The sequence below is a fragment of the Calypte anna genome, chromosome 7 (genome assembly GCF_003957555.1).
Source record: "Calypte anna isolate BGI_N300 chromosome 7, bCalAnn1_v1.p, whole genome shotgun sequence".
Taxonomy (NCBI): domain Eukaryota; kingdom Metazoa; phylum Chordata; class Aves; order Apodiformes; family Trochilidae; genus Calypte; species Calypte anna.
In genome coordinates this window covers 10727276-10753201 of record NC_044253.1, presented here as the reverse complement: position 1 = coordinate 10753201, position 25926 = coordinate 10727276, and the positions used below count along the sequence as shown (strand labels likewise).

The following is a 25926-nucleotide window of genomic DNA, read 5'->3' as shown; positions in this document are numbered from 1 at the left end:
TTTCTTTTTAAGGCTGAGCTACTTTCTGCCTTCATTGTTTATTAGTAATTGTTCAAAATAAAACACAGCAAAGGTCTAATGAACTTGCTTATAGTCCTTTTTACAATGTGATTGTCCAGTCCAGTCCTGTCCAGATGTCCAGTAAAAAAAATACTTGTTTTTAATTTCAGTCTTCTTATCTTAGGTTAACTTATTTAATTTAATTTTTGTTTGTATAATTATCGTATTAAAGCAAATGTAGAGTGATGTATGAGAATAAGTATATATATAAAGCATTATTGTGGACTTACCAACAACTGTTAGGTTGACTTGAGCTTGCCTGCTGCCAAGTTTGTTCTCTACAACTAGTGTGTAACATCCACAGTGTTCCTGCTTTGTTGATGATATTGTTAGCTTGCTGCTGTTTTCAGCATTCTCAATTTTAATATATTCACTTTCTTCAATCTGTCAAATTCAAAAGGAAAAATATGAAGATTTTTTTGACAAAATGTCTTCATCTCTGAAAAAGCTCAATTTACAGGACAAGCTTATCACACTGAGTGTTATCTGCAGATAAGTCTGTTCCAGCAATGAATAAATGCATCTGGTAAAGAGTGTAAACAACATAAAACATCTAGAAATGCAGAGGAACATTATAAAGGCTCCTGACTTGCAAAGCCAACAGGGAGCATTCATGTTGCTGGGACTCCACTAAGGAACAGGAGTTTCACTTTCTAACTCCTCTTAAACAGGCTGAAAGTACAAACTTGGTAATCAGCTAAAGAAGTAAGTGTGATCTCACATATCCTACAGACCACACTTTAACAAGGGTTTAGCTCTCAATGCCCTAATTCCTTTGCCATTCCCCTTTAGAGGCCCAGTGTGCAAATCATCCATAGCTGTGATTTTTACCCTCTGGTCTTGACCAGCCTTAGTCTGTACTTCCACAGACTTCAGGGTAACTGTTTCTTGGGTTTGACCAACTGAAGATGAAGTTACCTGAAATGGAGATGTAATGCTAGAGCTGTGCAGAGAGACATAGTAAGACCAGATTTAGCATTCCTATAGCAGTTTTTATTTTCTGGAGAGGCAAAAAGCAAAATCTCAGATGAACTCCATACCCATTTTATGAACTAGTTTTTAATTGAAAAAAAAGCTATCATAGCATAAATGGCCAAGGAGACTTAGATTTTAATCAGTATTAGCTTGAGACATGACAGATTATTAAAAAACCTCATAATGCTACACTGCAATTATAGAAGCTGTACACTGTGTTCTTATGAAATAGACAACATAATGTCAATGCCCTTCTTCCTCCCACCACTTCCTTCTTAGATTAGTGACTCTTCCAAATAATTCTCAGAATTTCATAAAAAATGAAGGGTATTTAGTTTGCCTTATCTTGTCTCATATATTCAGAGAATAAGAAATTGCAAGGCTAAGAGCAGGAATTTGCCTGCTTTCTCCTGAACTGAGATAGAACACATGGATTGAGATGTGCCCAAAAGTAACCTGAGATACAAGCTCCAAAAGTAATTCAAGTAGAAAGTTAGCAAATAGTATTATGTAGGATTATAGCTTACACTATATTCAAAGTTGTTTCACCCTTCCCTCCATAATCTTTCTTCTGACATTCTACACTGGCTTTTATATTTTGCTTCCTTACAATTAGAAGAGTAATGGTAATTAACATCTCTCCAGTGGAACTGGGTCTGTGTTATGCAGAGAAAGCCCTGAAAGGATGCTCAGTGGCTTGCAATTGTGGGGAACAGAAAGCTGGATCCTTGTCTTCCCAAAAGAAAGTCACTGGTTGTAGTTTGGAAGCTCCAACAATTGGCAATGATAAATGATGGACTTTGGAGGAGCTAATGGAGGGGTTTTCAAAAGCTTTCCCCATTTTCACTGAGCACAGTTTCAGCATCCTCCCAGCTAGGCTGCCATCAAGTACAACACTCACAACTCTGTAACATTGTCTTCCTTCAGGCAAAAGGAATTCGTCCAGAATAAGCCTGTGAGAGGCCACTGTGGCAATCTTGAACCTGAGGGAATGTGAGGAAAGAACATAGAGAGGACAAGTCCCTCCTGCACACTGCATCATACCCTGGCAGGGCTGGGATCACCACTCAGCACTTACTGGATCTGCTCAAATAACCACTACAAAGAGCCCCAGGAAAACTGTAAGAACACCTGTGTGATTTTTCACTTTAAGGACTGGGAATAGAACAGACTTGTAATCAACCACATTTACAGAAGAAGAAGAAACCCAAGAATAAAACAATGTGTGGTGAAGTTTGAGGGAAAACAAGCAAATAAACAAACAAACCCTGACTTTCCATTTAGTTTAATGAATGATTGATGCCCTCACTTGTCCTCCAGGAGTTTTTATTAACCTTCTCCAAGTTCTCTTCTTTTCTATCTCAGTCCCCTGCCATAAAAAACAACTTAAACATTTATATATCATTTTAATGTATGATTTTGCAAACCTTTAGCCTGTCTCATAGTGAATAGTTAAAGAAGAAATTATAAAGATGGTAAAAATAACATTTTACAAAGGAAAAAACGTGTAGAATCATAGATTATGAATCTGGTATGGGTACTATGAGCTGTGGCTCTCTATTATTATAAGTTTTTCTACATAAAAGTCGCTTTAAAATTTATGTAGATAGGATTTATGCATTCAACAGTGAACATAGAATTCTGCCTAAAGCAGAAACTGTCTTTTTAGGGTACATTTTACCCATGTTTTAAGACAGAATTCAACAAAACAGGACTGAATGTCACTGGATCTTCTGAGACCTATTTTTGTAGAAATGAGTAGGCTGCTTTTTAACTTCAGCCTTGAAACGGAAGAATTTTAAGAAAACATGGAAGTTTAAGAAAAAAACATCCTTTCCCCCAAAGAAAGAAGTTATTTGGGGTTAGCAAAGAAAGGCTCTGCACTAGCAAACTGTTTTGAATTCTTTCAATTAAATGCTGACACATCTGGATTTAGAGTCTAAACTTTCTTTAGGAAATGAGATGGAGGAGGAGATGTTTTTATTTACGTTCTATAGAGTTCATAAGGAGTTCGGAATGAAATAAACAAAAAAAGCAGCTACAGGAAATATTTAGATTTTCTCTGTCCTAACATGGCATGTCATCTTCCAGTTTGTACTTGTGTATATGGCTATTTGATTTAAAGAGGTTTTATTATTAGCTACAGCAACTACAGTAGTTATTGCTCTTTTAAACACATGGGAAGGAAGGAAATGGAAGGAAGGAAATGGAAGGAAGGAAATGGAAGGAAGGAAGGAAGGAAGGAAGGAAGGAAGGAAGGAAGGAAGGAAGGAAGGAAGGAAGGAAGGAAGGAAGGAAGGAAGGAAGGAAGGAAGGAAGGAAGGAAGGAAGGAATTCTTGATGTTAAAACAGAGCAGAAATAAAAAATGTACCTGCTTACGGAATTTCATCCAGGTGCAAGTTATGGGGGCTGTTCCTACCACCTTGGCAAACAGTTCCACTGCTTCACCTGCACGGACTTTTCTGTCTTCTGGGAACTGAGTAATCTGAGGAGGAGCCGCTGATGGAAAAAAAAAAAAATTCTCTTTAGGTGACTATATATTACATATTTAGGTGACTATATATATTTCTTAATATTCAGAACACATATACCTCTCAGCTCAACAGTTTCAGAGCAGCATTTGAAACCCAGATTAACAGTTATCTGCTGCTTGCAATGAAACAATTATCTAAACACTCTTAACTCTACTATAGTGAAGCAATAGCAATCTACCCATCAGAATTTTGTGCATTGAAGACCAAGGTACAGAAACCCAAAGGCCAAAAGTGTTAAGAGCTACCACCAGTTCCAAGTAAGAAAGCTTATGATCTTTTGTGTTGTGTTTTTCAGAAAAACTTCTTTCTTTCTTTAATACTTCGTATTTCTGACAAATGGCTCCAGCTAACTTCATACCAGTTTTCCAGTGCTGAGGGGCTCTGCAAACCTGCTCCCTAATGTCATTAACGGTGTTCAGAAAATTTAAGACTCAGCACCTGCCTATGAAGATTCTGGCTTTAGTAGCTGTGTAAACATCATGTAGGACATCTATATGGTAAGGATTGAAATCAACATCTTTCTCCGTCACACTCAATCATCCCATGAGCAATGATGGGTCCTTTTTTTTTTTTAAAATCTTTAAAATCTTGCAGTCCTGTTCCTACTCCTCCATGTCTGGATCAGGTATTTCTCCTCCTCTTCCCTCCCACTGCCTGAGCATCAATGGATGGCAGCACATGTCTTTTGATAACAGTGCTTCTTCCTTACACTGGTTGTGATGCTGAGTGTGCCAGACCACTGGCAGCTTCTAGGAACAGATGCCAGAAATATCATAGCCCACACAACTCCAGGGTAGAGTCCATTCTGTTGATTTACAGGAGCAGCAGAGTAAAAAATATTTGGAGGAGGTGGAATGTGCAGATTTGAAGACACTTTGACAGAACCAGTAAAAGGCATTATCTAACATTAGAATGACCTCACTGACAAATGCAACAGTCCTGAGCACAGGGCTACTGGGCATAAAAAAAAACACATTTAGTTTTTCTTTTCAATGCAATTAAAACAAAGTAGGGGTTCCCCCCCCCCCAGACTTATTCCTTGCAAACTTTTTATTTTGAAATATCTGAAGGAAAGGAGGCTGAGGCACACAAGATTTTAAAAGTCTGGCAAAGTTTTCAGACACTGAAAGTAGGTTCCTATAAAGGAACATTCTGGGTGACTTTAAATAAAGCTAGCTTCACCTAGGAGAGTTCAAGAAGATGAATAAGTTACTAGAAAGTCAGTTGTAAAGAAATGTAAAAGCTCTCAGCTTCCTGTGGTAGCTACTCATGCTGAGGTGGCATTCTGAGACACACAGAAAAATCTCTGTCACTGAAGTTAATGTGTGTTGTTGCAGTACTACTTCTACTATGTATGGCATGACATGATATGACATGTTGGTATGATGTTGGTGTAGTTTATTTGAAAGTAATGTTTTTTCACTATCATAATTTAAATTCTAGTATAATGTAACCTTATGAACAAGTGTGAAAAATCAACTTTGCTTTCCAGAAGCACAGAACTTCATACTCACCTTTTAATTACATACAAACAAATTCAGTAGGTGAACAGCAGTACTTGAAAATGTGGTGTCTGTTTTTTAAACTTGTATTGGTTTATTATTTATTTCTAGAGGATGACACTTGTAAGAAATTACCTGCTTTCGGAGGAGTCTTTGGAGCTGGTTTCTTCTTAACTGTTGCTTCACCTAGTTAAAAAGAAACAAACAAAACCAAAATAAATAAAAAACAAAGCAAAAAACCCACCAACACAAAAACCCCAAACAAACAAGCAAAAAACCCAAACCAGAACAGAAATTAATTCAAAGGTGACCTTTGGAAGATCCCAGCTTAACTGCAAAGTCTACATCCATAGTGATGATTTGTTAGCACCTGAAAATCTAGTGTGTTCTTACAGCATATTAAACTCAAGAAGTTAGGTTCTCTATCTAGTGGGGATGTTCCTGCCCATGGCAGGGGGGTTGAAACTAGATGATCCTTAAGGTCCCTTCCACTACTGGCCATTCTATGATTCTATGATAAGAATTTAAAATACATTTTAAAAACACTTATTGATCTGAATGGTCCTCATAACAGGCTGAGCTGAAGCTGGAACTTTTAAAAGAATCAAAGCAGTCTGCTTCACATCTCCCATACCCAGTCATACTCCATTCCTTATAGAAGTTTAACTGGGGTGAAAACATCAGAGCAAGATCCATGTTATAATGAATTTCTGCTCAAATTTTAGCATAATCAATACTGAACGAGGTCAGTTAAAACCAGAGCAGTTTACACCACAAACTACTTCTTACACCACTTGTGAGCTAGCAAAGAAATAGTGATATGCAGAGAGGTAACATCAGTATCACTCTTCAGCCCCATCCTCTTCCCTAGGCAGTGACAACTTTGTGCTACATTCACAAAAAAACCACTTAAAATAGATTTTGAAACCTGGGCACATAAATAGTGGGAAGACAATGTTCTGACACATTGTGGACATCAGGTAGAAAGAAAGCAGAGAAGACAGGTAGGTAGAAAACAACTTTTAAATATTTTTCAGAAAAGAAAAACTGGAGGACACCCACATAAATTATCAGGCAGGAGACATAAAAGAAACAAGAAGTATTTTTACATATAACATCCATAAGCTAGGTTCACAGACAACTGATGTTTTACAAGACAAAAACATAAGCAGGTTCAAAAGGACAAATTAATAGATGTTAGGCCTAGTGGTGGCCATTAAACGTAACAGTCTAGATGCCTTCAAACCACTAAATTCCACAAATGGAGAGGTTCATTCCTTTTAGAGCACTCTCTTTTTATCTGGCAACCTAAGCATCCTTGTTAGAGGATGACCTCTGCTGTGAAAGGATATTTCTTATTTTCTTTTGCTCAAGGAGGCAGCTGGATTGAAGTAGTCTGATTTATCAGATGTTATTACCTCCAGCAGAGGCAATATCTGCTAAGTGGTTTTGATATTGGCTGCATATACATAGGTGCCAAGTGACAGCCATAACTTTTCAAAGATTTCAGTTCTTTGATTCATTGTTTACTTTAGCTCTTTCAAAGTAGCAAGACACTGAGCAGCTAAAAATATCCTCAGAAATCCACTAAACCAATAAAGAGAGTCTTTTATGTTAGACCACTTTGCTACAGCAAACAGCCACCTTTGTATGATGCCCAGGGAACACATCAGCTGATGCCCCATGAATAGGGAGCCATGAGTTGTGTACCCACCATGGAATTCTAACATCAGATCTCAACAATAGACTGATTTTTAAGTTTTAGAGTAACTGGAGAAATAACTGATGTGCCATTGGTTGTTAGAACACCAAATGCTTTAATAAATATATAATGATTTAGCTGTCAACACCAGCATTTATTCAATTAATTCTGAGGAATATTTCACTGTGCATTGAACACAGAAGTTGTTGCCACCTTCTTTTTGAAAACTTTCACAGTAATTTTCTCTGAAAGTATGCTTAGCTTTTATGTAGATAGAGGTAGGATATTCTTGCAGTACTTATGACTGAGTCAAAAAAGGAATAGCTGGATAACTCCCAAGGAACACTCCCATCTATGGCTGTCAACTCAACAGAAGTAGCTAAAGGTTTAGATCCTATGAGGTATTTATCTTAATATAATTGGACCCCCAGGCCATGAGCTAGATCTCTTTTTCTACCATGTCTTCCATGTGACCTTAACCTTGTTTAAATGGAGATCTTCAGAGTGCAGTACTGCTCACTTAAACGACCCATTTCAGACCAAAAGGACTTTATGGGCCACAGAGAGACTGACTTGGAGGCCTGACTGCTGTAGGAAGTGATAGCAAATATATTTCCTGCCTCTCTTTCCTGCCCAAGCTGTATGAGCAACAAGTTGTGTCTTCAAAGCAGCTTTTGTCTTTGTCATTGTATGGTCACACACTGAGCTGAAACTCAATTATTTCAGGCTGTAGTCATTGTTGTATGGATCAATCTACTTATCTGATCAGGTGCCAACTGATTAAGAGAGGACTTTGGCCTTTTATCTGCTGTTAAACATCCCTGTTAATAATTCATTAGTTATTCATTAGATGTATAATCCTGTGCAAACTAACTCAGTTATGTGATTTTAAATAACTGTGTGTGTAAATCCTGTATCTGATCTTAGATTTTCTGCTTTTTTCTAAGCTCATAATGAAATAGCAGTTGGGTATTTCCTCAAAACTAAAATGGCTTTTAATACTAAACTAAAGCTATGACACCCATTTGATCACTTCCACACTCCATGAAGCCTGATAAGAGCAAAGAGCAACAGTGATGAGGAAGAAGCACTGTTTGTCAAGTGGCATCTTGGGTTACAGATACTATTGGTATTTTGCTATTTTCAGGAATGTCACTGCAGAGAAACAAGAAGGAAAAGCAAACTCCTTAATCCAGCATAATTTTCACTCAGCTATCACCTCTTGGCCTACGTTGTGTATTTGCTGTAGTACCTTAGTTACCCAGCAAGGTGCTGGTCAAGCCATCATTCTCTCCAAATGTACACATTTCACTCTGTCTCTTAATATCTCAAGACTTTTTTCCTCATGGCTGACAGTGCCATTCTCTGCATTTGTGCAATACATACACAGAATGTCTGTCTACATACTCAGATACCCTTTCACTTTTCTCTGCCTATTGTCAGGCACCCTGAGTTCACCATAGAAAGGACCACAATAACATGATTTCTTCATTCACCAAAGTCAGTGACATTCAGTTCATCACTATTAAAGAACAATGTGTCTATGTAGGATAGGATGTATGGTGAACCACCAGGGATTACATTTGCCCTGTAAGTGGCATAAATGTATAGTTTACCTCCTAACCTTTGAGTAACTAAGGGCTATGTTTAAGGCAGTTTAAAAGGCTCTCACCTTAATGAGGATTTCCTTAGCAATAAAGCAAAGAACATGAACCCATCACTGCTTTCTATATGTAAATACAATATTTTTGTTTAATTTTTAGTTTTTACCCACCAGGACATTACATTCACTTAACTGAGGATATACAGACTGTCACTGGACTTCATCAAACCATGTAGATTGCAATGGGGTCACTGGAAGTTCTGGCTGAATATCCTGTTTTGCAGACACAAATAACCCTGACCAGAAATGAAAAGCAGGGGCAGAGTGGAAGGGATAAGTACAAGGATGTGGCCTTGGGTTTGTGCAGCTGACTTCTTTGGCAAATGGAGTACACTCTGCTGCTCTTAGATCTTCCTTAAGAATACTGGCTCATCTCAGGCATCTTTTGAAACAGAACTTTTGTTTCAAAAGCTGCAGGAGACGGTGGGAAAAAAAAAAGCCAATAAAATTACCCAAAGTTGACAAGGTCAAATGATTGTTTTCATTAAAATATTTCAGCCTCTTGGAAATGTTAGTTCAAGTCTGTCTCTGCTGTTGTGATTGTTTTGGGTTTTGTTTTTTTTTTTTTTTGTTTGGTTTGGTTTGTTTGTTTGCTTGTTTGTTTTTTTAAAGGCAGTTTGTATCTCTTTTCATATTTACATTGAAACAAGCTGAAGCTAAAAAACAGCCTGGAAGAAAAAGGACATAATATTCCTTCTTTAAATGTATCTGCCTTCTAGAAACAACTTAATGTAAACATTGCAAGGCTGGTATTTACATAACTTTCCAGACAGGTTTGCCTCTAAGAGAGCTTGTGTCTGGGGGGAAAATAAGATAAACTAAAAAAAGGAAAGTTCCCATATAGGCTGGTAGCTGTGGGACATTTGGTTGGGCCATTCTTCACCCTGATGTTGAATTCGTGAGAGCAGATCTGTTCAGAAGCCTCCGTCTGTCTTTTCTGTTTCCCTTTTTTGGAATTTTACTAAAAATAGGCATAGCCCTCCTCTGAAATGGCTCTCTGCACAACTTGCAGTTACAGCCTGAAAAAAACATCAGTACTCAAGATAGAATTTCCAACCAGTGCATAATTCCTACTGCCTTCCTTGAGGGACATACCTAAACTGATGTGCACGTCTTCCATAGTGATGGATTTCAGCACCTGGTAAACAAGTCCAATAAATGCCTGAATCCATTGGCATCACAAGGCAGATATTTCTCTGCTCTTGTCTGCTTTTGGAACAGTCTTATTTGAGCACAGGGTGAGAGAAGGGCTAGTAACATTCTCTAATACTATAGTCACACGGGAAACCATATTCTCCTCATGCAAAATTTTCAAGATTTCATCTTCTAAAAGGAAGTAAACTTTTTGTTTTATTTTTTTTTATTTTTATTTTTATTTTATTTTTTTCCAGTTTGCCACTGAAAAAAGAATTCACTTCTGTAACATGTCAGATCTCACAGTAACAAGAATATTTACAAAGCACGTGGAAAATCCCTATTCAAGTCTCTGCTCCTTCTTCCCCATCTCATTTGAATGCTTCAGACATGTACGATGTGACATTGTGAAGTCTCTCTCTCCCCTATGTGAATGAACTGCAGTGTAAGCTCCTTCAGACACTGCTGGGGATACATCAAGGTCCAAATCAAAGGCAACTGTTGTCTGTAAAGCTTCACTACTGACTGCTGTGCTGGAAAGCATGAAGTGACTGACACCTACACACACTCAAAAAGTAAAACACTTGGCCTTGTGGTCAAGGCAATGAATTATTCAGTACTATCCCTGCTTCTGTGACAGACTTCCTTAACAGCACATTTAATATAGGTATTACTTAGCAAAGACAAGATGAAACAGAAGAAGAATAATGGCTACAACTGTAGTAGAAAAAGGCAGCACATCATTACTTCCCAATTTATTCATGCATTCATGAACTTATGCTTATTGCTATAGAGAAAAATTACAGGAACAGTGCACTAGCACCAGTGACCTGAACACTTCATCAAGGTTTGAAAGATTAAACAGTTCTGCTTCATTGCTTTGCCAAGGGTAAATTCCTCATACTGTTTCCAAATAACTGTTTATTATCTAAGTGCTATAATATAGAAAGCACATTTGCTTAAATTTGATGACAAACAGAAATTAGAAAACTGAATGCCATACAAGTCGTTTATTTGAGTTTGTGTTTTTCAGAATGCGTTTTCATAGCTTTTTTCATTAAAAACATCTGTCATTCTGTTGCAACCTCCCATTTTTAGTTTCTAAATCATGCAGATTGTCCTCTAATTGAAAAAAAGTCCATCCTCCTCCTTCTTAAAATAAAAATAAAAAACCAGGAAATACTCACTCTTGCATTTCAGTCAAGAGAGAGCTAGAATATACTAGCACACTCAGAGCTTCACATAGAGCACTGAAAGTAACTCAGTATTTTAAAGCAGCTCAGCTGGAGGAAGAAACAATTCCATTGCAGTTTTACAGCACAGTGTTTGAGCAAGTTCCATAACTAAAAGAAATCTGAGAAGTGCAGAAGAGAACCAGCATCAAATAAGGTTTACAAACAAACCAGGTCACGTGAATGCCACTAAAGGCTCTGGTGGAAGGCAGGCAACAATGTTAAATATTAAAATATAGATTTAATTTTCTTATTTCTCATATCCTACAAAAACAGTTACAATCATATGCTAACATGCTGTGACTAAGTGTGTAGGAACAGCAATCAAAGTAAGGTACTAGTGTGCTACCCAGTCTGTTAAGCAGAAAAATACTGTCAGGTCACTTGGACATCCAGGAGCTCCATAGATTTCAGTGGGGAAGTTAGGTGTTATGTGCTTTTGCACATTAATTAAACCAATGGTTTTAGGTTTTCATAGAGAGCAAACTTGGGTCAATGCTTCTATTACATCTGATCTGCAATTTCTAGTCAATGACTTAACTGGGAATGGATGGTGCATGGCATCTCTTCAGCTCAAGGCCATGTTGCAAAGACTGTACTAATTTTTCTCTGCATGAGACAGTCAATAAACATTTCTGTCATTTTCTGTTAACATAGAGCTATGTAGGATGCACTGCATGAAAAACACATGGAAAATACTGTTCTGTGCCAACAGTAGCTCAGAAAATGCCAGTATGGTGTGAGCTGCAAAGTAACCTGGCAGATATTCAAAATGCCTACCTGGCATTAGCTGAACAGTGCTGAACTGGGCATCAAGAAGAGATTTACACAATAAGCTAGAGTTTCTCCATTACTATCTTTATATGTACAGTAACTGGATTTTCTTCTCATTTGTGGAAGCAACAAACCTTTAGAGTCGTCAGGTTAAATCCTTCAGCTAGTTTGGTTGGCCTTGTGCCACAGCTACTTACCCTTGGACCCCAGTCCTGAGGGATGGAGTCAGCACCATTAAGAGTTTAAGAGAAATTAATATAGCTCATGGCAATTTTATTTACATATCCAAAAAGGCGAAGTTTCAACTTCTCATAAAAAAAAAGATTACTTTTTTTTTTCCTTGAAAAAGTTTGGTCAGAGCCTTCCCTGGCAATCCAACTCATGTTGTTCCAACACACCAGGTACTTGCACTCACTGTGCAGAAGGTATCTTGGTTCTGCTTGCACTAGCCAGAAGTGGAGCAGCAGGGACCTTCTGGGAAATTAACGGGACTGAAAGAACTGGCTTGAATAGACTCTGACCCTTAAAAGCATCTCAGACTATCTGAAGGACCAAAGAGAACAGAAGCACCAGTCACCAGAGCACAGTTGCTAGGCAGTGCTCTTATTTCTGCAATTAAAAGAACATCTCTGACCTGATTACTTATTTCCTTAGTAACTGAGTTCTTCCCTTAGAAGTAGCAGGGCTTTACTGAGGAAAAAACAATCTGACATGAAAGGAAGATTTTGAAAAAATTTATAGTCATCAATGCTGTATTTCATATTATGTTGGTAGAATAGAAATCAAACAAAGAACTTGAAGTTTCCTGGTTTAGTTACATATTATCTAAACTAGACATACCAAATTTAATATTTTAATGACATTTTCTTAAAATGGTGCCTGTAGACTCAGATTCTCTGACAAGATTTCTTATTGAAGATTAAATAGCAAAACTGAATGCAAATCACTTGGCCAGAAACTCGTAATTTTTTCCATGATAATTAAAATGCCTGGAATCCCACCCATTATGGAAAACAATTCATAAAATGACAAGGAGTCCTGTCTGACAGATTTACATTTGTGCCATACTCCTACAGAGATACCACTGCTCAGCCTTGCATTCAAGTATCAACAATGTTGAGAAATCAGACCTGGGAAGATAGCAGTGCAGCCTTTCAGAGGATTTGATCTGGACAGTGTCACTGATGACATTTTATTAACAACTGTCAGCAAGAGGATGCATAATTATTTAAACAAAATATGTTTGACAAGAAATCAAACAGATTTTATACAATATCAGGTATAAAAGATTTATATTAGCAAGACACCAAATACTACTCCTGAAGGTGTGTGGAGGAAGTTCTTTTCTTTAAAGTAACTTAATTTTTAACTGAGCAGAAGAATTTACATTTGTGCCATCAAACTCTGCTGGTTCATCTCCCCAGTGTATGTGTTTTAGACATGAGAACAGCAGGTTTAACAAGTGTATTACACAGATGAGGGAATCTAGGATATCCTGCTAGGTTTTATAGCACTGATTATGACAGGGGATAGTTGCCTTTTCTTAATATTTACTGGAAGTACTGCTGTGAACTAGCCCTACAAAAAACAGTGGGCATTTTTTTCCCAAATAGTTTAATCCAGTGCTTAGATTTAGGAGGGCTTTTTTCTCAAGCATTAGAATTAATTGGGATAAAGTTTCTTCCTACTATAGTAAAGTTATGTTGCTCTGCTCAGCCCTAAAGAAGTTGAAGAAACAGCAGCTAAGTGTTTTAATAGGATTTTCCCTACAGTACATCTTGAAAAGAAAAAAAAAGTCTTCTTTTTGGAAAAGTCCTATTTTATGTAAATTTTTGGGATCTCATCTTAAAAAATCTGTAGTATTTTGGATGTGACACGCAAACTACTCACAAGACTGAGGATCAAGGAAGTTCAGTTCTAGGTCTGCAAATAAATGTGTGATCTTGGGTTAATTGTTTAAGCTATGATTTATTCCTGCTTTGGTCCTCAGTGCTACCACATCACAGAATCACAGAATGTCAGGGGTTGGAAGGGACCTCAAGAGATCATTGAGTCCAACCCCTGCCAGGGCAAGATCCCCTGGTGCAGGTCACACAGGAAGGTGTCCAGGTGGGTTTGAATGTCTCCAGAGAAGGAGATCCCACAGCCTCTCTGGGCAGCCTGTGCCAGTGCTCTATTACCCTCAGGGTGAAAAAACTTTTTTTTATGTTTACATGGAACCTCCTTTGCTGCAACTTGCACTCATTATCCTCTGTCCTATCATTATTGGTCATCACTGATAAGAGCCTGGCTCCATCCTCCTGACACTTGCCCTTTACATATTTATAAACATTACTGAGGTTGCCCCTCTGTCTCCTCCAAGCTGAAGAGACCCAGCTTCCTCTGCCTTTCCTCATAAGGCAGATATTACACTCCCTCAGTCATCTTTGTGGCTCTGCATTGGACTCTCTCAAGCAGTTCCCTGTCCTTCTTGAACTGAGGAGTCCAAAACTGGACACAATATTCCAGATGTGGCCTCACCAGGGCAGAGTAGAGGAGGAGGAGAACCTCTCTCAACCTACTACCCACACAACTTCTAATACACCCAGGAGGCCACTGTCCTTCTTGGTCTCAAGGACACATTGATGGATTGTGGTCATCCTTCTGTCCACTAGGATCTCCAGATCCTTTTCCTCTACACAGCTCCTCTAATAGGTCAGTCTCCAACCTATACTTGGAAGTGTGGAATAGTAATGGATTTTCTTTAAAAAGAGTCTGATTTCAATGGGAATAGGGTGCCCAAAACCCTTCAGAGCAGATGCTTTCAAAGCTCCGTAGAGAAATGCTTAAGTGATGAGAATTCTTAGCTTAGCACTGCTGCAGGGTTATGTCAAACTAGAAGACCCTTATTTTATCTACTGGTTGTTCTGCCATAGCATAGAGCATGCAGTATGATAAATAATGAAAGGTTCCAATTTTCCACTGCTTCTTTTAGTCTTTTATATCTACACAGAAGAAACATAACACTTTATTATTCTAATTTTCATTTCACATCCACGTAGGAAAGATGCAAGTGCCTCAGCCAAAGTCAGCACAGTTTGTGAAGAATGAACCAATTCCAACATTAAAAAACAAGGTGTCCTTCTTCCATTCTTCCTTAGGGTTTATTTCACTCAGATGCAAAGCTGCAACTCTTTATTGTTCTCAGAAACATTATTTTTTCTAATTATAATTACTGAGTTGCATTCTGTAGACTCATAATTACTACTATATTCTGGTGACAGAATATTAATAGTAAGCAAAGAGAAATACATCATAATTCTCCTCATTTGCTAGCATGTGAGCAATCGTTCTGCACATAAGGACTACAAGTATCCATTCAGAGATTAGTGTTAAACACTGAACTTGAGAAAGCTGCCTTCATGGTATTTTTCTGAGTAAATGTTTTTCCTAAACCAGGGTCTAGTTTGTATTGCATTCCAAAGGAGGTAATGCCCAAACTTTTACTTACTATTGTATTTCTGCAGCTTACAAAACCCAAGCTTCCAGTAACAAAATAACATTGTCACAATGAGAAGTCAAATGATCTGGGTCAGCAACTAGTCTAACAGTGAGATGAATTCTACAAATTGACATATTGGCAACGTTCATTCTCTTTCACAAAAGGAAATGTATTGATTTTCAGAAGCTAAAAGTTCAACTAGGGCAAAAACCAAGGTTCATTTACAATTTATCTGAAGAGAGAATCAAATTTCCATGAAAATCTACAGCAAGACAAGCAGTGCTTTAAGCAGGATGTGTATCAGGTCATATCTCTGCATATTTAGACTTAGTTTCCAACTCACAGTTCCTCCTGGGAAAGCTGCAATTAATAACACTGCTGGGAGGATGAGAGGAAATGTATGCATTTGTGTGCACAGAAAACACTATTCAGAGTACTATCCCATGGAGCTTCAAATGGCTTTTAAACTTTCTCTTCTACTGTTCAAGAAAAAATTATTATTATTAATTGCTAAGATTGCTTATAGCATTTGAAGTTCAGGTGCTGGGGTGGAGCATGTCAGTGTGACTGTTCCCACACCCCAAAGGACTGGCTGGAGGAAAGTTAAGATGTTCAGCCAGCAACTAAGAAATAGCTGTAGCTCAGGGCACAGCTCTCTGCAAGTCAACAGTTCCACAAGCACAGATTTTACCCATGATCATCAATCAGGACAAAACTGCACTGAGTCTTGCTGAAAATGTTCCAAGAATCATGTCTTTACATCTTCTTTATGAACTCATATGGTGGATCCTAGATAGACAACTTCTGAAGTCCTGTGTTTGATTTAAAAAGATATTTGTGTCCCATGGACACTTAAATTTCAGAAGTGGTAGTCATACTGGGAATTTCTCAAATGACATTATTGTCCTCTCTTTACCACTTAAAGTTTCCTCTTAATCAAACGCAAGTATGCAGAGGAGAACACATGGGAATTTATAGCTGACCTGTTATTTCAGAAAACAATAAAATCAAGTAAATCATTTTGGCTTAAAACAAGGAATCTAAAATTCACCAAATCAAAAAAAAAAAAAAAAAAAAAAAAAAAGACAGATAATGCTACAGGACATTTCAGTCAAGATCTGTTTCCTACCACTGGTAAGACAGTATATAGTTTACACAGGACACAATATACCTTGAAGTAAACTACTTGAAGTAAACTATTTCTGTGCTCTTTGGGAGGCAGACAGAAATAAATCCGTGTCATCAACTTATTTCACTAGTATGGAAAACTGAAAATAGAGTGGGCTGGGTCTGAATGCAGAGTTTCAGCACTGACTTTGAATCCCCAGAAGGCAAAACCTCATTTCACATGACTTATGTGCAAGGGTTAAAGAAACAGCACAAGGTTCTGATACTGTGCCTGCAAGCAGAAGGGAATGACCACAGAATCCCAAGCCACTCTTTTGTTGCCAGTGAAGAGGAAATAATTAAAAATCACTGTCACTTACTTTCTGTTGGCAGCACAGGGGGAAGTGTGGTTTTAGGCTTCTTGGTCTTCTTCTCAGTAGGCTTTGAGGCCTTTGCAGATGAGGCATCTGCAATCAAAACAAGTAATAAAATACAAATCCTATTTTAAAATCATCAGTGAAAAAGCTGCCTATTAACTACAGTTTAGTTTGGATCTTGTGGGAATGTTAGAGGAAATTGTTGTCATTTTGGTGTTTAAGATTTTCTGCTCAGACTTGCTGGAGAATGTCACATTCTAAAAGGGAGAGCAGAAGGAGAAGCCCTCTGTGAAACACCTGCACTGTACCTGAGAAAGCAAACAGATAAGAGGCATCTTCTGAGATGAAAGATCTATTTTTTAAGGAGAATACATTACAATTTTGAAAAGGAGCATTTCTTCAGTATGTTTAAATCTTTCCCAGACAATACTATTAGACACTAGATCATTCCTAAAGAAAAATACCAAAAGGCCACCACAGGACTCCAGTTTGATGGATTTTGTTTTTCTCAAGACTGTGCAGCCCATATCCAGCAGCTACTCAGGACTGTAGGTCCCCTGACAGCTGAGAGTCAATACAAGCTCTCTCCTTGTGCATCCCATATGACACAGACACACAAAACAAGAAGGAGCAACTTCTTTTCCAAAATGTTATCTCAGACAGGGCTTGTCATATAATATAAATTCTAATGAGGTCTATGTGTTAGTTTGTTTGATCCTGACTTTTCTCTCTGGAAGAAAGATCCCAAATCTGGATTATGATCCCAGCAATAAGTGTATCCATTTATAGCTTTCAAATATTCAGCTTTCAGAGAATATGTGCATGAGATTGCTGTTTGAAATTTGGTTACCAGAGAAAAGAAAATGTAAGTGTTATGGAACCACCTTTTTCAGCCAGCTATTTATAGGTGTCACAGCATGGAATCTGGATTCTCTAAGTTTTTAGAAAACTTAACAGGGGAAGACAGAATGTGTTCAAATAATTCAGAGTGGAAGGTTGTGCTACATCTGAATTCAGACACTCAGCTCTTACAAATTTATCCCTGAGCTAATTTGACAACAGATGTCAAATATTTCTCCAATATCATTGGAGTCCATGGGGTCAAAACGAATATAATGATATTTATGGTTGCTTTTTAAGTCTAAATATCAGTATCTGGGAAGCTGACAGCAGACTGAGTAGAAGGGAGAAATTTTAACAGTTGTTTTAGATGACAATTCTAATTTTAAAAAAAAAGTTATCCTCTCTGCCTGTCACAAACATGGGATATCAAATGGACATTCTCCTAAATGGCTGGATTTTCTGTGGTTCCAGTCTTTGAAAAACTCTTCTCAGCCATACAAAGCAGCATGCCAGTGAAGAACGGGAAAGAGCAGGTGAGGCAGCCAGTGTCAAGGTAACAATGTCAATTCTGATGCCAAATATTGAGCAGTTAGGGTTCAAATTATTCCTTTTAAATCCTTCTAGAAGTAGAGTGGGCAGCAGCAGAATATTGATTATTCCACAAAGCAGCCGGAGCCCTTGACTCTGTATTGTCTGTCTGATCATGTTCCCTTATAGCAGACATTGAATTGACCAAGATTGAACAAAAAGTGCAGGAGAGAAGAGGGTTCTTTTTTTTGTGTAGGTGGTTCACAAAGGTTGTTATGGGCATATAAGTGGGGAGGAAGGAAGTTCTATGGAAGGGATTTTGCATTTCCAACAAAGTACTTACCTTCTACCAGCACTTTGCAAGCACATTCAGCTTTTCCTGCTGCATTCTCAGCTATGCATTTGTATTCGCCCCCGTCTTCAGGTGTGGCCTTCTCAATGGTAAGTGAACACTGAGTCCCTAATACAAAGGAAGGAAAGAGCAAATGGATGCTCTGTTGCAGTTCACAAAAACTTTAGTCATTTTAAGGAACAGAACACATCAAATGATCGAATCATTTATTATAGGTGATCACTGCTAGAAAAAGATGCTCTGTCCTCATGAATTCACTATTAGAATTGGAACCTTATTGCTGATAAATAAAATCAAACCACATTGCTAGATAATTGAATCTTACTGCTGTTTCCTAGGATATGCAAAGCTGCCCCTACAGCCCTAAAGTGGATACTGGGTGAGGGTAGAATCTTACAGCAGGGATAAGAAGTCTTCATTCTGATGACCTTTTTCCCAAAAGTGCATCAGTGTAGATCTGTAAATAAAAGGACTTCTGTCAAGTGACCACCTGCAGTATTTGATTCAGCCTTATGTCTAGCAGTCCCATGAGCATCCATGTGTGAAAGCAGAACTTCAACTTAGTGTCCAAGTTTAAAAATGACAGTGAGAGCCATTTTGTTTTTGCTTTAATTGCTCAGAGAACAATCGTATGATACTGTGGAACTTCTGTTAGAAAGTCCAATGTATCAGTGGTAATGAAATTTGTCACTGCAAAAAATCCATCTCTTTTTAACCAAAAAATTTTACTTCGTTGGGTTGCATATACAGGATGCGACATAAGCTCTGTAGTAACCAAGGGAAGCTTGGTATGACCCAAGGGAAATACATTTCCTCTTAAAAAATAAAACTCTGTGAACCAAAACAGAAGCTGTTCCCAGTAGTTGGGGGATGAGGGAGGAGAACTGTGGTTTATCTCATTCCTTATGTTTGCTTGCATTGCTTGGAACAATGAAGTACTTTGCTCTCTGGGGAGAATCCGAAGTAAAACCCTGCAGACTTTCACCTTCCAAATATCCCTCATTAAGTGATGGTAAAGTGTGGACTTAATTTCTCCTTCTACTGGACAGCCTGGCCTGTCTCTTAAACAGCTTGAGACACTGTTCACTCCTACCCCTTGCTGTTAGTTTGTCCAGGGTGCCTTCACAACTCCCTTACTTCAGTGGCAGTAATACCTTCTCCTCTTCCTCCACTTACCTTTCTCACAGTCTCTCCTAATTAATGGCAAAATGGGATAGATTATCTAATTTAGACATTTCTCCCATGTCCTGAGATGTAAGGATAAACTCCAGCATCTCTTGTTATCTGCCACCTTTTTGCTATGTGAACTGGAGGTTGCCTTCTGCCTGATCCCAGGCCCCCCATCAAGTCCATTCCTGGTAATGTGGGAGATGGCACAGACACAGGTGACACTGGTCCTTCAAAAAGACTTTGAAAGGTCCTGTAACCCCTTTAACAGAAGAACTTTGGGACTTTACCTCAGTTTTGACAAGGCAATTATGCTTTTGGCATTCAGATTTTCCCTCATTGTAAAATTGGATCCCATTAAAAATTTCAAATGGTTCCAAACAAATTTGGGTTGCCCAACACAAACAAAGGTTAGAAAAATAAGAATTTTTCTCACCTCCTCACCTCCAAAAAATCAAGAAGCTCTTAATAACAGTTTTCTTCTCACAAACAGTGCAAAGGCTATTTCAGAAGAGAAATGACCCCTCACTCACATGTACTTAGTTCAGCCAGCCACAGGGTAAAAAGAAAAGCCACGTGCCTGCCCTGAGGCAACTCATCTCCATGTGTCTGAGCCAAAAATGTCATGTGCTGCATTTCCATTCCAAATGGAGGAGGGACACTAGAAAAATATTCTTGCAGGCATCTAGCAAAAAAATTCATGTCTCTTCTGTTTAAGGAGACAACTGGAAAGCAACCCAAAGATAACTTCCAGTCCAAGAATTTGTACGAATCTATACAAGATGACTAGAAAAGATCACACTTTAGAATCTAAAAATGCTATTATGAAAGCACATGAACTATAGAACAAAGACATACATATGAAGGAGATCTCTGGCCACCATACTGCAGGGAAGGAGTTAGGCTTGTAATGATAACTGGGTTATCAAGGGACTGGAACAAGGCAACATTTACTTTAGTTTTTGCTGGAGTTTTCTACCTGCTTAAAAGCCCTTCCACACCTGCATGTAAACCAGCTCATTGAAAACTGGAGTGATATGGGGTCAGTCCTCACCACTCACACTGCTGCAGGGCTGTCCATACAGCGTGCTCCAGGAACAGAAGTTATCACCTCATGAGAAACACTTCCTTTTGCAGCATATACAAACAGAAACATCTCACCATAACAATAAGTCATTCCCCACACTTCCACCAAAATCTAGAACCAAATCCTAGGGTTTTCTCATGATGATCCTCAACTTATTATGTATATTCAGTGCTGTTCTAGTTTTGCTTTTAGAATCTATCCCTGGCCAAGTTGCATTGCAGGGGTCTGATTGAAGCTGCATTAGGCTGATTCCACTGGAAGCAGAGTCCTCATGAAGCTATTTTCTGAGGAGCAGGGTGAAGGAAATCTGTTTTTTCAAGGTCTGCATCCTTTTTCTCCTGACTTCCACTTAGTGTGAAATTTGTGAAATTAGACAATGATTAAAAAAAATTATTAGCCAGGCTAAGTCAGGGAGGTAGGGGGTGGCTGGGAGAACACGTGGCTGTAGAAACCTCATTTTCTTAGAAGACCAAATCCCTGTCCCCTCAACCTCACAAACATGCAAAACTTTATGAGATTTCCTAAGGACAGGAAACTCCCCTATAGGGCTGTGTTCTGTGATCTAGAGCTACAGTCATTTCCTGGGGCTGGAAGGCCAAATGGCTTTCAATGAAGTATGTGGTATTTCCTCTACAAAAACCCATCATGACCTGAAACAGGCTGATTTTCTTGTAACTGCCAGAAATCTCAGCCTGGTTGCTCCAGTTGGGTATTCTGAATCCTGGCACTGGAGGTTCTGGTTTATAAACATGAAGCCTTTCCCTTGCATTTTGAGCTATTAAAGGACCTTTGGACTTACTCAAAAATAGTGCAAGCCAGTTTAAAATATCTCTAGGCTTCTGCATTCTTTCCATGAAACTCCACAAAAAGTCAACTTCAGATATAAAACAAATACACAAACCAACAAAAAGCAGCTCCTGTGTCTAATTCCCTGCCCTGGCATTCAGCTGGCCAATCTCCTGACTCCTGTCTGTGATGTAAACTGAAGTCTGTGTATTTATAATTTGTATCTGCTTGGATGAAGAAGTACTATGGAGGATTTAGGCAATACTAATAAATAGCAGGCCATGAGAAATTATGCCCAGGAGCCATAGCAAGTTTGTTAAGGAAATCATTGGCCCACTGGTGTTAACTTTCTAATAAATCACACACTATCTAGGAAAGTGGAAATATGGGCTAGTGTCACAGCTATTTAAAAATGGCAAGTAGTTTGTCCTGGAAAATGTTGACTACAGGTACAATGACAACAGGCAAAGTAATGAGAAAACTCACATGAGTTTCAGAGAAGAAAACTGTCAAATTTAATTATTGCTAAAGGAGAGAATTTTAAGGAAAGCCACATGAGGAACATACTTTCATGATTCAAGAGATTACACATTTAACTGGGAAATATATCTGTGTAAATATAATTTTTTTAGTCTTTACTGGAATATTTATGTTATCTCAGATTATTCCAGTTCTAAGTAATGCTGTACTAATATATGAGTGACACTCATGTTAGGAAGAGTAAGAGCTGCCAAAATTTATTTTATTTATCTTTAGATCTCATGAAGAAGCTGACCATAGGAAATCATTCCTTGGTATGTTTCTGATATATTTCCCAGAAATCATACTAGGATCAAAGCTATTAAATATTTTAATCTGTGATATAGAAGTAACCACAACTTAATATTGATAAATTTACAGATGATAGAAAGAAAGTTGGAAAATGAAAGGACAGGAAGAGAGAAAAAGCAGGGCAGCCTCATAAACCATTTCATTTACTTGTTAAACTGAATCCTATTCTCTTAAGGAAAATGGGGTTTAATCTAGTGAAATGTAAAGCACCTGTGGGCAGAGGGGATGCCCTGTCTTCCAAAGGTTTAAAGATTTAATACAGAATTAGCAAACATGAGCTCCACTGTTGTGAGGTAGGAAGAGGACCCATGACCTCCAGTAAGCAGAGCAATAGGAAGGTGACCTCCATCTCACTGATGCTGAGACAGACACATGGTTGTGCCTCTTTTCTGAACGGGATAATAAACCAACAAACAGCAGCAGGAAGGGGAGTATTAAAAAGAGAAACAAAACAATCCTAAGCCCTCAAAAGGGCTGCATAAAGGGGACTATGGAGAGCAAGTTAGTAAGAGCTCAGACCGTCTTCCTAGCCTTAAACTTTCTGAAGAAGCATCTTTAACCTGCAGAATCCATCTACTTTCAGCAATATGTAGATTTGTGATATTTACACACCAAATTTTTGCTCAAATTTAATCAAAAAGAAATCAAAAGAGTTGTGGCAGATCCTGGTTAGACTGATAGATACAGACTTGCAGAACCAATAGGAAGATTTAGGAGTTATGTTAAGTCACAAGAAAGTTGTTAAGGCATTACTGCTAACAAGATTGCCAAGTCTTTATGCTGCCAAGACACTTAGGGGAAAAAAAAAGAAGAAAAAAGCAATCTTACACAAAGCTATACAAACTCTGGGCCTTTCCTAAGCTACACTGTCACTGCTACCTGAGCCTGTATTCAGTAGCTCTTCTTCAATCTATATAGTCACATGATACTAAATACAGCTAAGAAAAGCAGAGGAGGATGGTTTAAAAATAACAAGGTCGGCAGTTTTGATGCATATTCACTGTGCACCTCAATTCTCCAAGTTAGTAAGGATGAGTTTCCAAATCCCTTTCACTGTCATCTTCTAAAACATGTCTTGTAACCATGCAAAACTTTTAATCTGGATTTTCTATTCAAGAGTCACATAGCAGGACACTAGCACAGGGCACTGCTGTGCCAAATACTATGAAAATATCAAACAAAATGGTTCCTGCTCTAAAAAGTTCACTAAGTTTGATCTCAGTCCTTAAACGTCTAACTCCACTGTAATGGCTGCTACAGCTTCCCTAAAATATTTTTTCTTAAAAACTGCAACCTGTAATTTCAAACAAAGAACTCTCATATTAAAATCAATGCCTTCTAACCATACACCATCTAACCTACCCCTAAAAAATGCATAACATTTTCACTTATGAATATCATCTTTTGTTTATTTCTTACAGTTACCATTTATTTTGAGATTTCACAGGTAAAAAAACCTGTAACATTCATCCCAGGAACGTATCCCACACTCTGACAAGTGTTTAAAATAAGAAAAATATAAAATCAAACTATTAATAAAACTCTTAATAAACTCCTACCAGGTCAGTCATGTTTGTAAAAGAAAAATAGTCAAAGAGCTAATTTTGTCATAAAAATGATATGAAGAAACTAGTATTGATGTTCCTGGTTTCAAAGAGCAGCATATTGATGTTGATAGCTAAAATGCAAAATGAAAGGAATGAGACTAATCTTAGAAATGTTGTGATTGTGACATTCCTCATAATGCTGCTCAGATTCTGACTTCTAAGTGCTAATGTCAAATTAACCCTGGAATAACTGAATACATTTCATCCCTAGATGAAACACTAGAATAGAGCACAAACGCTGCATAGGTATGCCTGAAGATGAAGGTCTTCTTTTGAGAAGGATTTAATTTTTCCTTTGCCAAGACCTTACTAATCTCTGATTATTCTGATCCTGGTGTTCGAATTTGACTTTCTCTGATGGTGGAGAAGTGGACCTAACACCCCACTCCCCACTTCCCTTCTCTTGTACACTGATGGCTGAACTGCCTTGGACAAGCAATGCTGTGTTAACCTCCCCAAACACAGAGGACCCAGGTAAAAAGAGATATTTCTAACAGGTAAAGGACCTTACTATCAGCTGGGTCTAATGTGGCAAGCTACTTTCAGTGAGTGTCAGTTTGTCTATCCTGTGAACCAGTTACACACAAATGTGTACTTTTAAATCTGCCCTTCCTGGCCAAATCTGCTACTTGTTTTATCAGGCAGGCGTGTTCCTGAAACCAGACTTTACTTATTTATTAATTATTTGTTATATATTATATATATTATATACTAATTATTTACTTAAAACTTATTTGACACCAGGAGATCAGCAAACTACCATCTCTTTTTGTCCTTTGGCAATAAGAGTTAATTTAATTAATGAGAGTTAATTTCATTTCCAAAAAGACAAATACATGGCATTCTACAGGTTTATGTCTTACTTACATTGAACAGTTTGTGGGCCAGTGGCCCAAACTAAGATGGGCTTATAGTGTGACATGTCTCACTCTAGACAGAGAATTTTTTACTAACCAACTCCCTAGAAACAAATGATATTGTGAGATACCTCTGGAAAATTTTCCATACATGAGAAACAGTGTTCACCACCAAAACTCACAGCAGCCCACAACCAGTTGGTGAAATGGCTAAGAACAGACCCAGTATACACACTTCCATAGTGGATTTAGTTACTGAACAGAAGAGGAGCAAAGTCATGCTAAAGCAATAAAAAATGGCTTTGCAAGATCTAAGCCCATTAATGTGAGCTAGGTCCATTTGCTTTGACTTGCTCTCCTTCCTGACAGATCCAACCTTCTTTCAGCTGAGGATGACTCCAGAGGATTATCTCCAGAGCCCATTAAATGCAGCTCCAAGGTTGGTCAAAGGCACTGCTGCTGGAGGACATGACACCTGCAGGCATGACAAAGCTGCCTTTGCAATGTCTGAGGAAAAAGATGGATTTTGGCATTGAGCTGCTGAGTACTGCAACCACTTTTATTGTTGCTCTCTGTTTAAATCTGCCTCAAACTCTTTCTGTGATAATAATCCACAGTTTCTCTGTTGAACAGAACTTCCTGATATTCATCATTAATTTGTAATTTCTCAGTTCTAGTCTGTACCTCTAATGATGCCATCTCCTCCCTTTGTTTTGTTTTTTGTTTTTTTCTGTCTGTGTTCCTAATTAGTGAAATAGAGAAAAATTAATCTAAGAAAACTGAAATTTACATGAAGTAAATATTGTGCACACCAAGTTAGTTACTTAACAGCTTGCATGAAAGCATCTCCCTGTGGGAGAGCAGCCACACATTGTTCTCCAAGTGCCAAAGTCAGCAGGTACTGCCAAGGAAAAGCCTAAACTGACTATCGTGCAATGCAACCTTCCATGTACCATAGGGTATATAATAAGGATAACAAAAAAAAAAGTTCTAATCCTCATTCAGTTCTTTCCATTAAAGGAGAAAACTGCAGTAATTACTTCCCTGAGTAATATTTCTTTCTAAAATCCTCTGCAAATATGTGCAAATGAAAACATTACTTTGAAGTACCAGTAATTCTGACTACCTAAGCAGGAGAGTTATCTAACAATGCAGGGACAACCAAAACATAAGGACAGTTTCCTCACTCCCTGCAAGAAGCTGTTCTGAAGCACTGGATTCCTTATCCAGTGGTGATCATTCCTTACTTCAACAGAAAGTACAGCTGAAATGTGACATCCTGACAAAATGCCAGCCCCAGGATGTTGATCAAGAGTGTCACCTAGC

The 25926-nt window shown here is 38.1% G+C and overlaps 1 protein-coding gene across 1 annotated transcript in view; it reads right to left on the bottom strand.

Annotated features, from left to right (window-relative positions):
* The window catches only part of MYLK (myosin light chain kinase), a 193796-nt gene that overhangs the window by 38684 nt on the left and 129186 nt on the right, over positions 1–25926 (bottom strand). The window contains exons 18-22 of the mRNA XM_030453933.1: positions 18257–18373; positions 16546–16632; positions 5208–5258; positions 3408–3535; positions 291–444 (exon numbers count right to left, since the gene is read on the bottom strand). Of these exons, the coding sequence (XP_030309793.1) occupies positions 291–444; positions 3408–3535; positions 5208–5258; positions 16546–16632; positions 18257–18373 (537 nt within the window). The remainder of the gene's footprint in view (positions 1–290; positions 445–3407; positions 3536–5207; positions 5259–16545; positions 16633–18256; positions 18374–25926) is intronic.